Source organism: Grampus griseus (assembly GCF_964374135.1).
Source record: "Grampus griseus genome assembly, chromosome: 11".
In the NCBI taxonomy this organism is placed as follows: Eukaryota; Metazoa; Chordata; class Mammalia; order Artiodactyla; family Delphinidae; genus Grampus; species Grampus griseus.
The window spans coordinates 45,453,454-45,468,301 of NC_139005.1; the positions used below are offsets into that span (position 1 = coordinate 45,453,454).

General features: G+C 48.9%; 1 protein-coding gene across 1 annotated transcript; it reads right to left on the reverse strand.

Annotated features, from left to right (window-relative positions):
• Positions 1-202: 202 nt before the first annotated feature.
• Positions 203-14,751, reverse strand: DCTN2 (dynactin subunit 2). Its single transcript, XM_082666327.1, has 14 exons — positions 14,574-14,751; positions 13,607-13,675; positions 5,070-5,166; positions 4,854-4,915; positions 4,423-4,521; positions 3,641-3,801; positions 3,299-3,449; positions 2,874-2,939; positions 2,620-2,658; positions 2,433-2,510; positions 2,272-2,343; positions 1,935-2,037; positions 1,727-1,818; positions 203-645 (listed from the first exon to the last, which is right to left on the reverse strand). Exons 1-14 carry the CDS (start codon positions 14,607-14,609, stop codon positions 559-561), a joined length of 1,212 nt encoding a protein of 403 aa, XP_082522453.1. The 5' UTR covers positions 14,610-14,751; the 3' UTR covers positions 203-558.
• Positions 14,752-14,848: the final 97 nt, after the last annotated feature.

A 14,848-nucleotide genomic window follows, 5' to 3' on the forward strand; every position in this document is an offset into this window, starting at 1 on the left:
CTCTTAATTTAACAGATGAGAATATTTTGAAACTCTGGCTCTGACTCTGTCCTCATTTTTTCCTTAGTTCTTTTGTAAGAACAGGTTACAATTTAAATCCTTCTCTTGTAGTAGAGAGTGGCTTAGACTGTCTATTACACTGTGAATGTCTCTCTCTCTAGTGCTGCCTCTTCCCCAGGAAACAGCAGAGGCCACACAGAGTACAACAGCATTTAATGGTCAGAAACAGTTGTACAGTATTACAATCAGTCACAGAAGCTGTGCTGGAGGACAGGATCCAATCCTTCCCCACACCAGGCAAAGCAGTATTGGACAGGAGCTGGCATGTGGCTGGGCCCACGTCCTCATCCCCGTGGCCTGAGGGGAGACCACCATCTAATATCCCCCAGGTTCCACTGCTCTTCAGAGGAGGGGTGTAAGCCTCACATGCAAGAAGAACCCCTTGCCCCCAGTGTCAGATGGGATGTGAGAGTTATGATTAAGGGGAAACCCTGTGTAAGGTGTTAACGGAGTTCAAAGGGGTAGGGATTACCCCTGTTCTCCATCTCCCAAAGGTGCTCACTTTCCCAGTTTCTTCATCCGTTCATCAATGTTGGCAAAGTTCCGCTCAACTGTGGACAGGTTATCACGCATCGTTGTCTGCACCTAGAAAAGTGACAGAGCTATTTTACTCTTTGTCAGGTTCGGGTGCTTACCTGAATGAGGACCTAAAGAAATTCTCTTACAGAAGGCAAAAAAGATATGGAGGGGGATTCCCTGGTGGTCCAGTGGTTAGGACTCAGCACTTTCACTGCCAGGGCCCCGGTTTGATCCCTGGTTGGGGAACTAAGATCCCACAAGCCACACGGTGTGGCCAAATTAAAAAAAAAGAAAAAAGAAACGGAAACAAGTTGATGGGCCCCAGAGCGGGAAGGTTATTGCACCAGTTTCCAGGCTGCCCTGGAATACCGTGGACCTAGCACAGGGTCTGCCAAGCAGGCAGGCTTCTTAAGAATTCCCATCCTGACTTTAACCAGAACAGCTCTTTTATCTGTTTTATGTAATGAGGAACAAGTAAGATTTTGTTGACATGAGGGTTTCACAGGTCCAGTTTTAGAAAACTGCTCTGGAGGAAGAACATATACCAAGCACTTTAATTTATCTTGATGGTCCTACGATACAAGACAACTTTAGTGCTTCTCCCAGCTCTGAGAACAGTGCCCCCAACAGAAACCGAGGACTCGCTATGTGCTGGGCACTGCTAAGAGAATGAAGGAAGAGGCGAGGCTCACTGCCCAGCATCAGGAAGGAAGTGGCAGAATCAGGTGGGAGCCCAGCTCCTGATTTCAAAGCCCATGTTCTATCCGATGTGCTGTGCCCAGAAGCATCTGGTTGAGGACCCAGGGCGGGTAAAACTAAGCTGTGACTACAGAGTGAAGGGGTAGGTTTTATAGGAAAAACTGAGGTTTACTGAACTCTTTAACAATTCACTCATATTATTTCACCTAATCCATAAAACTCTGAGGTAGGTATAAGTTTCCAGATGGTAAGATGGAGGTTCATAGATTAAATAAGTTGTCAAATGTCCCACAACCATTGAGAAACAGTATGGAGACTCAAACCAAGCCCCTGCCATACCACCATGCCACCAAATGGGCTAAGGCAGAACCCTATGGAGATGAAGCTGGAGAACCTAGCCTGTGTGTGCTGGGGAAGGGAAGTAGCTGACCAGTAAAGGGGCACACACCTGGGTCAAGAGGGTGGCGCTGTCCTTGAGGGAACAAGCGATCATCTGCTGTGTCGTATCCAAGTGTGTCATAAGCTGACCAAACTGCACGGCTATGAAAGAAGGTCAGAACGGTATGTGTGGTGTTAGAATCCAAGACCAGAGGGAAGGGAACGAAAGCTGCCCACTTTCTAATTCCTCTTAGCACCCCTGGCAGCTGGCCTCCCACCTTGTTCATGCAGCTGCCTGATGGTGACAAGTCTCTGCACCAGCTCAGGAAGGGTGGAGGCGAGGGGGCTCCAGCGCTGTATGGTTTCATACAGCTGGTGCACCTGGACGGACAAGACAGTGGCCAACCTTCAGCGAAGTACACACTGACCATTCACTAGGGTGGGAAAGGTCAACTTGGTGGGGCAAGAGGGAAGCACTGCCTTTTCTCAGCTATTAAGAGCATATGAAGACAGGGACCTGAGGATTCAGTGCTCTCATGCTTTGCTCTTAACCACCAGAAGAGTACATAAGGGAGCAGGAAAGGGTATGAAGATGGAGGAAAGGTAATTCCTGACCTTGCTTTGTGCATCTGCATCCTCTACAGAAGCTTTATGCTTGGCAATCTCATTCACTTTTCCCAGGACACTCTGAAAGCACAGGTTTTAAGGTTTATAGGGCATCTAGGGCTTCCAGAGTCCCAAGCTACCTGTAATCCAATTTGCCCCCCACTTAATACCTGTAGCCGAGCCTCCACTTGGTCCAGAACTGCAAGGTCCAGGGCGCTCACCTTTGCTTGCAACAGCTCTACAGTCTCCTGGGGGCGGGATTTAGGACAAGCTTCATGAAGGGGAAGAATCAGACTAGAAAACCCAAACCCGATATCCCCTCTGTAATCCAAACACTCCAGTTCCTTTTACACTCACCATAAGGCAGGCTCCCTGCAGACCTGCAGAAAGGGGATTCTGATGGGGAAAAGCAGGAAAGAAGTCAGTGGTTCTTATCTCTCCATGCGATTACCACCTTCTCCCATCCTTTCTGGTTCTAGCGGGCAACCCCTGGCTGATCCTGTAACTGGAGCCCTTTCCTGACTCCTCCCAGGATTCTGTGGAATGCTGTGGACCTCAGGGCTCAGGGCGCAGGATATGCGGGTTAGACTAAGTATAGGAGAGCACCTGACCTGAGCATCCTGATCACAGCGTACAGCTGCTTCCAGCTCCGCCAGGCGCTTCTCGAGTTCTGCCACCTAGGGGGAGGAAGGAGGGGAGATTTGCCATCCACCTCCCTGCTGCTGCAGTGGGAGGTAAGATCCTGCTCTTTGCTTGTCTGCTTACCACTCCCCTACCCTCTTCCCACCGCTCTGCCAAGGGACTTCTTTCCCTGGAACACATCCCTAGTCAAAGTCTTCACTGAAAGTAGATGGTGAGGCAAACACGGAGAATGAGACATCAAGAGGAATCAAGCATTCCCAGCACCCTCTCCCCAGATGTGATCCCTTGGAGGGAGGGAGGCAAGTCTCTAGAGCCACATCTCCCTGGCCCCTCAACCAACAATTACATACATACATACATATATACATACATACACACATACATACATACATACTTTGGCAGCTTGAGAGAACTTGTCCTGCTCAGGCCGAGAATGTAGTTCATAAGTGACAAGGCTGCTATCTGGGGGTGTCCCACTAGTGGTCTTTCCCCCTGAACCAGTCCCTTTGCTGTTCTTTGTTGCTTCCAGCTGCAGCAGTAGGCGCCTAGGTCAGGAAACCAGAAACAATGTCATGACTTGAAGGATGTGGGTCAGCCCAGTCACTCTCGTTTCTGCCTCACAGTCAGCATTAAGGAACAGCTAGGCCACTTCTCCCCTTCGTATCCCTGTCAGTACCTGGCTGAGTCCCTCTACACCCCAGTCACCAATGATTTCCCAACGAAGTCTGGCACCCACTTAGCCAGAGCTCCATCGGGGTCAGTAAGGTTGATTGCGGCATCTGGTCCCAGCAGCTTCTCCAGATGGGAAGCAACCAGCTGCTGCTTCAGGGCTGCCAGCTGTTTGGCCAGCACCACGGGGGTCAGCTTCTCCTCAGTGGCTGACTCCTTCACTGTCGTCTGGTATGAAAACAAACAGACAGTGAGGGGTGGCAAGAGTGAGTCAAGGAAAAAAAATAGATCAAGACCCTTAAAAATAGCTGCGGCTGAGGACTTCCCTGGTGGTGCAGTGGTTAAGAATCCGCCTGCCAATGCAGGGGATCCAGGTTCGAGCCCTGGTCCAGGGAGATCCCACATGCCGCGGAGCAACTAAGCCCATGCGCCACAACTACTGAGCCTGTGCTCTAGAGCCCACGAGCCACAACTACTGAAGCCTGGGCACCTAGAGCCCATGCTCCACAACAAGAGAAGCCACCTCAATGAGAAGCCTGCACACCGCAACGAAGAGTAGCCCCTGCTCACTGTAACTAGAGAAAGCCTGTGTGCAGCAACGAAGACCCAACGCAGCCAAAAATAAATAAATAAAAATAAATTTATATTAAAAAAAAATAGCTGTGGCTGAAACTCACTGGGATGGTCCTTACCCACCTATAGTACCGAATATAAATTCATGTGCATTTCTAAACTCTGAAAACCTCAGCCCCTTATCCAGGAGCTTAGGGAAGCTTTCTCCTCTTGCTGGGAGGTCTTCCTCTGCTACATAAGTCATAGCAGAGAGGGGAGAAGAGAGTTTATAGTTACCTTGATTTTCTCAACTTCAGTCGTCAGCTCTTGGACCTCATGCAGCAGTCTCTGGTACTTTTGCTGGGGTGTCTCCTTCACTCCCAGACCCTCTCCAAGCTAGAGAGCAAGCACAGATGGTGATGTTACACCTCCCAGTAGAGGGAACCTCAAGAATTGGTCCAAACCCCAGGCCTAGTTTGTAAGTGTATCATGCCCAACTCAGAATCCACGCCATCCTAGTCCAGGAGGACTGGAGATGGCTGGAGGCCTGGAGACGCTCCAGAGCAAAGAGCAGGGGGACAAAGCATCCTCAACTGCATCCTGCTGGCCTCCTCAGGGCCCCCAGCCACAGAGAAACTTGGAATCCCAACTATGTCCCTTGATCTCTCTCCTAAATGCCCGCTGGGTAGGACTGCTGCACCATTCCCATCAACACACACACAACAAACCATCTCGTATTCTCCAGATTCATATCCCGTTCTTTTGGTTTTTCCAATTCGATCTGAGAAATCTGCCAAGAAAAGAAGACGGAATTGAGGGCCTGATCAAGACACACGGCAGTCATGGTCTCAGATGACTGTGAGGGCTTCCATAAGACAGCCCAAAGCAAAAGTCAGTAAGGCCTGAGGTCAGGCTTCCCCATCCAATTTCCAACCGGGTCTCACCAAGTCCCTTTGTTCCCACTCTCTTGTCTTTGAACTTGTCATAGGCAGCATTGGGATTGACAATGATGTGCTCCACACTTGTACTCGTCAGCTCCTCCTGCAGGAACAGGTAGTTCAGACCAGGGGCAGACTCATTCCCACCCTCGAACTTCCCCGACCCCACAAAATCCCCAAGCCACTGGGAGACTGGGCTGTACTTTCCCAAGGGGAAAGAAGGGCGGCTCCATTCCAAGCTACAGACCCAGGTTCAACCTAGGAAATGAAAGCTTCCTGGTAAATTTGGAGTCTCAGTTGTATAAATATTAACACCCTGATTCAACTGGGAACAGAGGCAGCATAACCTCCCCGCCCATTCTGTACATAAGCCTCCCTATCCCCTCCCCTTCCCCAATCCAACTGGGCCCTCCCAGTTATCTGGCACACACCATGCATTCAGGGCAAGAAATCAACTTGACTTCTTTCAACCTCCCCCTCCTAAAAGTAAATTTCCTTGCTGCTGAGGAAGTCTATTTTCAAGCTAACTTCCCATCCTTGCTGGAGGGAAAGAGGAGACAATCAAGCTACTAACTCTGAGAGTGAATATCAGGACTTTCATAGCTGCTGAAGGGAAGATACCAGCTCTTAGATACAAAGGGAAGGTTGGCAGAAGGCCTGACCAGAAGCCTTGTTTCCAGGCTGCCGTGAAGTCAGGGAATTCAGGGGATACAGAGAAGAGGCAAATGCTTTTTAATTTTTTGGCCGCGCCGCGCGGCACATGGGATCTTAGTCCCCCAACCAGGGATCGAACCCATGTCCCCTGCGTTGGAAGCGTGGAGTCTTAACCACTAGAGTGCCAGGGAAGTTCCTTGCTGTATTATTATTATTATTATTATTATTATTTGCGGTACGCGGGCCTCTCACTGTTGTGGCCTCTCCCGTTGCGGAGCACAGGCTCCGGATGCGCAGGCTCAGCGGCCATGGCTCACGGGCCCAGCCGCTCCGCAGCATGTGGGATCTTCCCGGACCAGGGCACAAACCCGTGTCCCCTGCATCGGCAGGCGGACTCTCAACTACTGCGCCACCAGGGAAGCCCACTGTATTATTTTTTAAGGGACATCTTAGAAGCAACAAGCATAAGCTGTATCTGTTTGCCAAGAGTACCCATGGGCAAAGGCCACGTTTAAGTCCTGAAATGGAGATAGCCCGGATCTTTTCAGAGAAGCTGCAGTACCTGCCTCTTCTCCCTGACCCTTCTGCTGTTTCTCAAGCACTGAAGCTCTTCCATAAAGAGGGGAGGTGGTAAAGAAAGTGAAAGAGATTTCACCCTAAAAATTGATGCAGAAAGGTTCCCTCCTTACTAGGTATCTATTAGCTGTTCAGATTCTAATAACTGCACCAAGACCATGCCCTCCAGACTGCATGTCTCTCCTTCAATTGTCAGCAGTCCGACAGGTCTCATTACGTTACTGAAGGAAGTGGAAGGAGACCAGAAATCCTTTTCTGTTGGGGTGGACATCTCCACCTTCCACAGGAAGAAAGTAAAGAGAGTCTTCCCTCCTTTAGCCAGAGCAATGATTCTCAACCCTGGCTGCACAACAGAATCACTTAGAAAAGGGGCGGGGGGCGGGGGAGAGGCCTGGGTTCACCTCTGTAGATTCTGATTTAATTGTTCTGGGGTAGGGCCAGGGTAGTGGGCCAGTTTAAAAGCTACCCAGGTCATTCTAATATGTATCCACGACTGAGAGTCTCTGTGTGTGTGTAGTAGGGGTTGATTGGTGGGGGAGCAGTTATGATGGAGAGACATGGAGAAAGAGCAGCAGACACAAGCTCCATCCTTCATCTCTGCTCTGCTATTACAAAAGGAACCAGTGTGAGTGGCAGCTTTATAAATAGGGAGGAGGGGGGTAAGGAGAAAATATCAACTTCGACCTTTACCTCTTCTTCAGGGAAGTGCTAGGCAGAGGGGCAAGAGCTAAAGATTAAGGGAAAATAAAAGGGTTCAATGTCCCATATGCAAGTGCCTAGGGGAAGAAACAACTGAGTCCTAAATTATTCTCTCCTTAATTTTCTCTGAAATGTTATGGCCAGAGCACACACTGGCCAAGTAATTGTGTGGTCTCTGGCCTCTAAAAAGTGTTTGTCTGAGAAGGACTCATGTCCAGGAGAAGGACTCATGTTCGGGAAAGAACATCACCCTCTCTCAAGTTCCCCCTCAAGAATATGCCTCTCCTCCTGTGAGTGCCCCGATCAAGGCCAATGAAGTAGAAAAAAAAACCTCTTTGGGAGGCAGAGTCTACAGACCAAGGAAAGAAATTAATCACAGCTACCATTTTGTTAAGCCCTTATTGTAAGCCAGGCACTATGCAGATGAGAACCTGCTTTCCTAAATAGGGAAGGTGTGGAATAAGAAAGGGTCAACAAACAGAGCATGAGTCTCAGAGGTTCTGGGATGGTAGGAGGGATGGTCAGTGCTTTCATCTCACTATTCCTGCTGCAGGAGCACATCCTGAGGCAGAAGGGCTGCCCGACGCTGGCATCCTCTTGGAGCCTCTCCGAGGGTGTGGCCCCGGAGACTCAGGTCGACAGCATACTTTAGCCCTCCGGTGGCACCTACTCCGCCAGTGACTCGGAGATCTGGGGGCATGGGCTGGAGGTAATGTCATTACAGTGATTCGTGAGATGGGAAAAGGTCAGCTGGGGCTGGGGCTGAATAGAGGGACAAAAGATTTAGTAGAGATAAAAGGACAGAGAAACAACTGCCCATCATAGCACACCCCGTTAAAAAGCACATGAAAGGTCAGGCTTCTTACCAGCTCCTTGTGGTTTCCCCAGAGGTGAGAAAATCAAAAGAGTTAAAAGGAAAGGGAGCGGGGACATGGGGGTGAGGGAGGGAAAAAAAAGACAAAATTGTTATTAGCAAATTGTCACATGCACTACATGATAGTCTTCAAACATACTGCACCACAGGGCCCAGGGGAGCCTAGCAAAATTTGGGGGCCAAGAAATTTCAGCTGGGGTCACCACATACCCCAAGAGAAAGAAGAGCTTGGGACCCTTTCCTCTCTGATGGTGAGGATGTCATGAAGCTTTGCCATTAACAGCAGCAATTCAGGATCATCTGAGAACTAGTAGTTAGATGTTGCAAGCTGGTGGCATGGAAGAGGACAGTGGGGGGAGAGAAGGCTGAGATGGAGGGGAAGCTGTAGAAATGGCAGAATGTGAAGCAGAGGCTGTGAAGACATTCTGAGAACGTGTAGCTGATTGAAGGTCCATGATTCTCAAGGGGGCGTTCATGGCTCAAGTCTTCTTATCTCTCGGTTTCTCTAGTGTTGAAGAATTAGGCATTTGGATGGCAGAATCAGTCATAATGAGGGTGCTCATGTGGGCGGTTTGATATGACTTTATGTTAAGCAGAACAAAATATGTTAGGTACAGATGGTGAGTTTAAGGAAATCCGAAGTACCTAATTGAAGCCCCATCCTCATTCTCTGTTGCCAGAGGAGAGGCAGGGCAAATCCTGGTCCCTTGCGTAGTCTGGTGTATTATTTACATCCATCTTGAGTGGTTGGGAACTCACCCTACAGTTCTGAGGGATCCAGAGCAATTCTGCCATGATGTGCTAGCACAAAGAGTCCAAAAGACACCAAGATTCACAGCTACCAGACATGTGCAGAACATATTTCTTCAACCCTCTGTTCACAAGGTTCACAGGGGTTGGAGGGTACATGAGGGGGAAAGGTGAGAGTATTTCAAAGAGGCTGTATTTTAGTTCAGGCCACGTAGACAAGGCTCCACTTCCAGGCAAGACTGGTAAAGAACTGCCAGGAGAGGAAATCCAGCTGTATGCACAGCCTTTCCAGGATCTCTACTGATGGGCAGACAGAAGTGTGGGAAGTCGAGGATGGTTATATGTATATGAAAACACATGATGGGACAAAAACAACTGCATCCTCTCCCAGAGATTTCAGCTAGATACATCTGAACTTCAACCTCGCCATTCCCGTCTCATGCCAGAGTCCAGCCCAGCCGAGACTCCTCTTTCAGCTCAGGGTAGAGGTGGATCCAGGTCCTGTGGTCTAGGCTGGGATGTCTCTGCAGAGTGGGTGTAAGCACTCACAGGTGCACACATGCAAACACACAAGGGGAGGCACACACACTATACCTTTCTCTTACTTGCCTCACCAAGCTAAAACCAGCTTGAGAAAAACTCAAGGATAAAGAGAGGACAATGGGCCATAAGTTCAAGTTCAAATCATCAGGAACAAGCAGAATGGGGGAGGAAAGAAAATCAAAAAAAGGAAAAGTGGTATATTTGTTTGTAAATAGTATATACCACCTCCAGGTCTGACCTATGCGTGGGTTGGGAAATGAGATTTTAGGGATAATTTCTGTAACCTGGAGTAGTAATAGTCACCATGGGAACCTATTACACCAGCCAACTTGATTAGAAAATTCTAAGTGCCCTGATCCCAGGTACCAGTTTACCTGGTACAGGACTCTCAGTCCCTCTCACTAATAACCTCCCAGACGCCCCAGGGTTGTTTGGCTAAGTGGCTATGCCTCAGAGGGCAAGACCTGAGGTTCCAGATCAGACACGGGAAGAGGTCACTGCTGCTCTCTGAGCCTGTTAGGCTCTGTGCCAACACCGCAGCCAGGGGCACTTCGGAACCATGATGACAAGGAAGATGGATAGTGCTGTAGAATAAAACTGTCCAGGATGGACCAACATAGTGCTGACCATCCAACCATTTCTAAAGGAAGGGTACAGAAACAGAAAGACTCACGAAAGCACAAAGAACCCAAGCTAGTACCTTAAAAATGTATATAACACCCCTTTCCTATCCCATTTACTTTTCTCTAAAGGCTTAGCATAGGGGAATATTAAAATGAGGTTTTTACCAGGTATAATCCACATACAGTCAAGAAGTGAGGACTGTTGCTGTCCCCCTTGTTCTCCACCCTTGTCCAGAATGGCTAAAAGTCACTCCCTTTCTCTTAACTCCATTTCAGTCTGTGGAGGAGAAAGGCAACCCCCTTCCAACTCCAGCTCTTAAATGCCTTATGTCCAGAAGCAGTCTTAGTCTCCATGCTTCTATCCCATCCTCCATTGGACAGTTGTATTCTGCACACCTCACAAGGGGAAGAGACAATGATCCATGAATCATAGCTGTGCTTCTAAACCTTGATTAAGGATCTTTAACCATGAGGCCAGCAGGCCCCTTAGTGATCCAGCTAGAGATGCATTAGAATTTAAAACAATTAGCTGCAACAATAGCACAGTGACAGAGCATTGCATGCGAGATGGCAAATGAAAAAACATGCAGAGAAGAAGCATCGAATGGTCTTACTTGTGCAAACTAGTGTCCAGGCAAGGTGGTGAGGAGGGAGGATGGGGGAAGCATTAGGAAAAACTCAGATAAGTTCAAGTGCGCCAATAGTCAATGAACACAATCAAGCATACTCTGTGATATCCTAAACTGCAAGGAAAAGAATCTACTATTTCACATCTCAGGCTGGTGGAGTTTTCAGCATTATTTACCCTTTGGAGAACCAAACCTCTGCCACAGACCCACCAAACTAAGGCTAGGTCACTTTTTCCCTTTCACATGCATCAGGGATAGTTACAGCATAAAGGGAGGGACTAAATCCTATTTCTAGTGAGTTTTCTAAATTTACTCCCCTTGTTCCGGCAGTTCAAAAGCCATGAGCAGAATGCCACACAGACCCAAAGGTAGGCTGTGGGCCCAGGGGGGAAGAAATTCCAATTGGGAATTAGCTTTCCTGACAAGACATTTTAAGAAAAGTTTCCAAAAAGCCCATCACCCCAATCAACCCAGGAGTGTCTGAAATGCAGAGGGGATCCTCCTAGCTTGAGGAGTTAAGAGCTAGACTGTGCCGTTTTCTGGCCCATTCACTTTAGAATATTTTAGTTCCTGCTAAAATTGTTTTGAAGGGATAGCAGGAAAATCAGGATTATGTTTACCAAAAATAAAACCTTCTACTACTTTCCTCCCCCATCCTCCCCACTATGGGAATCGCAAACTTTAATGTTTAAGTTAAACTAGCAATTACAATCTTTAGGGGCTATTATAGGATATTATTTCCTTCAGCAGCCCAATTTCTTCCACAGTGGAGCAATGAGAAAGGAAGTGAAAAGACAGTGAAGGTCAATACCCCTTGACTATTTCTTTAAATAAAAATCTGGAGACCGCCCTGAAAGGTTCCATACGAAGCCGATCGTCCTGGCTGTCTCCAGGGAGTGGAACTACGCAGTGGCAGGCAGCGGTGGGAAGAGACACTTTTTGTTCTACGTGCATATATTACTTACTTCAAAAACTAATAAAATTAAAGTTGAAAATAATCTGGAAACTAAGGCAGAACATGCTCTCGCCAGGAGTGAAGAAGGTGACTGAAATCTCATGGTTCAGCCACAATAGTGGTGATGTGCACTGTCACCTGTACTAGGTCTTGGGAAGGTAAGTGAGAAGGGGACAGGCTGCTAGTGAGAATCCAGGCCTCACAGAAATGAGGTTTCTGGATTGTCTAAGTACAACCCACTGCTCCTCAAGTTGCACATATACGTCAGTATTAAGAGCAGTGGCAGAACCATTAGTCAGCTGACTTCCTGAAAGCTGCCCTCCTAAGGCGCACAGGGACATGCAGGGGCCAGAGACATTAGCTGACATCAGGAAACATCTCAGGCCTCTCCCACTCCCGCCAGGGCTCTTGAAGTAGCTGAAGGTCTCCCCACCCCATTTACTCCTCCCTAGTGATGGAGAGTCATTTAGCTGAGCCTTAGGTGATGGAGGCAACTTAGCTCCTCTTGTATTTACCATCCAGTTCCTATATACTTCTATACTGGCATTCTGGGCTACATGCTGCAGGAAATGAACACTTACGGTGTGCTCTCCCCATCAGCCACCCCACTAGATGCTACTAAAATAGGCTGCTCAGGCTCAGCAGGGAGGAACAGCCAATCAGGGATGCACATTCAGTTCTTCCATGCCTGGGATGAGGGTCATGTTCTTTTTATTAAGAGATAGCCCATAACTTCAAAAGGAGAATTACAATGTATTTTTTCGTTTGGAAAGGGGACTGCTATATTACCTGTCTGTATCACAGCCAGCGACAAAGGGACAAAGTTCCACTCATTATCTCACCATGAAGGCTTGATATTTTCTAGGCAGAGGCCTAGGCCAGAGTTGAACAGTCTCTAAACTATGGTAGTAGAATGGAGTCCTCGGTATACATACTCCTGCCCTTTGAGGTCAGAGACTGCTCCCTAATAAGATACCTCTTAGAGTGACAGGTCTACACCTAGGTCCTGAGCAATGACAACATCTGCATTATCTCCAGATACTCAAGTTTGGGGGACAGACTGACATGCCAGCAAGTACAGAAGCAACAAGGAACACACCACTCTGAGAGGGGACAGGGAAGGTGTTCCCCACAAAGCAGGAACCACTTCCACATGGGGGAAATCAAATAAGGAATAAGTGAGTACGCCAAGCCATACATTATAAGCCAGCCACCAGCATTCTCCAGAACTAACCAGCCCCACAAACATAACCACAGGACTTACAGACACACATACTGAGCCTGTTCCCACTGACTCTTGGTCACAACTTTATTGAGATCTCACACCATCAGTGTGACCCTAGCCCAGCTCTCCTTGGAAACTACAGAACCTAAAACACATCCTATAAGACATGTTAACAGATCTTTGCTCCTCTTGGCACTTACATATAGAATTTTTACTATGTTGATTTCATTCACTCAATTTTTTCTTTCATGTTTCCTACACGTATCCTAACTCCCCCATTAGTCTGGGTGATTTTTGAGGGCAGGGACATTTCTTCCTCTGCATTGCACAAAAATCAACAGAGAATGAACACATTCAATAAATAATGCTAAGTGGTTTCCCTTATGGTTAAAATGTGTCCATAACTAATTCCTTCCCCTTGAGTTCTTCTTGAATCTGAAAGTGCTACCAGGGCCTCTCCTCTGCTGATATGAAAGATTTATGTGCTTCCTCAAATTTGTTTCGCTCTAACCAGGTTCCTTATCTTCCTAAAATCTCGAATTCATTTTCCTGCTCCTTGGCCAATGGATACCGTATATTCACATAAAAGAGTATTCCTCAATACTTCAAAGTCTAGCTCTTGTTAGGATAATAACAAACATGTACTGAGCAATATATTTTATGAAATAGAAGGCCTAGGTCTTAACCTCAAGCAGTTTGTAAGTGCTCAGGATTCATGAATCATTACCATGGACTAGTACCTAGAGCCCTAACTAAGTCACCAGCCCCCAACCTGTTTTAAGATATTCCAATTGTATTTAAAAGGCCCAAGTACCAGGCCTCTTAGCTGTAATTCCACTGACCTGACTCTCCTTCCTGGCATTGCTCATTTGCAAGCCCTGCGACATACATACCACCCAGGCTGGGTTGGCATACCCGCTTATTGCTGTGGGTGGTTCACCAGAAAAGGGAAAGGGCCTGCCTGGGGGAGAGAGATCAGAGTCCAGAGGAGTCCTGAGGCAGCACACAGTCTTACCGCATCAAACTCCGCTTGATCATCCTCAGGCAGGTCGCTGGTTTCATAAACATCTGGCTCGTTCCTGGCCTGCAGGTAGAAGCAGTGACCACCCAACCTCACTACCCAGCATCCACCAACACCCCTAACCCCACTCCATTTGAACAAGTTAACAGAGAAAGCAGGCTGTGACGCCACGATTCTGCCCCTTCTTTCACCTGCCCCGTGACCTGCCTGTCAGTTCCCATGTCTCAGAGGGGTGGGGATAACAGTGGGGACATCTGATGGTTAATGGTGAATGTTAAGTGATGACAAAGATGTCACCCTGAATCTGAAGGGGGGCGGGTCCTCGGCACTCATGTCAGGAGGAGAGGAGCTATCATTAGGCCCTGTACACACTACCCTGGCACAAGGGCTGAGAGTGACTCAGGACCTTAGTACCCAAGGTCCTATCCCAACCCCCACCCCGAGAATGCAGGCAGGGCAGCACAAAGGGAGGGTACATGCCGGCCTGTGCGGGGGTGGTTTGGGAAGGAGGTTCCCCAGAGGACATAGTTCTCCATCTGGCACAAGAGGGGTTCTGTCACGGTAACCTCGTCACTCTTGCCAGGGTGAAGGCCATCACCAAATGGTCTGGTATGTGTGTCTCGGGAGGGGGTGGGGGGCTCATGGGAAGATTTGGGGAGACACGGGTGGTGTTGACACGGATGGCAGAAGCACTCGAGCACAGTGCTAAGTGCCTGGAGATGATTTCTGAGTCGAGAAACCGGCGACTGCCGGAAAGGGGCCTTGTAGGCCGTCCCACGACCCAGCCCAGTCGGGTAGAAGGAGTCCGGAGGGTGCAGCGGCCGGTCGGGGAGCTAGCGGCGGGAGCCCTCGGGGCGGAGGAGGGGTTTCAGGCGGGAAGGGTCACGGGTTGCTGTCTGTTGGGGGTCCTTAGGAGGTCGGGGGCGCGGTCTTGGGGAGCCAGGGCCGGCCGTGTACTCACAATGCCGGGAAGATCGGCGTATTTAGGGTCCGCCATGGCGGCGGCGAGGCGGGGTTGGGGGACCGGGGCCTCGGTGGAGCCGGGGCCGGTGTTCGGGTAGGGGAGAGGCTGGGTCCGGGTCCAGGATAAGGCGGCCGCAAAGGGAGCGGCGGAGGAGGCGGAGGAGTAGGAAGTCTCGCGACAGGAGTAGTACAGGGGAAGGGTGAAGCAAAAGTCGCGAGAACAACCCGCTACCACACCCCTGGAGTGACAGGGATTGGCGAGAACAAGACCTG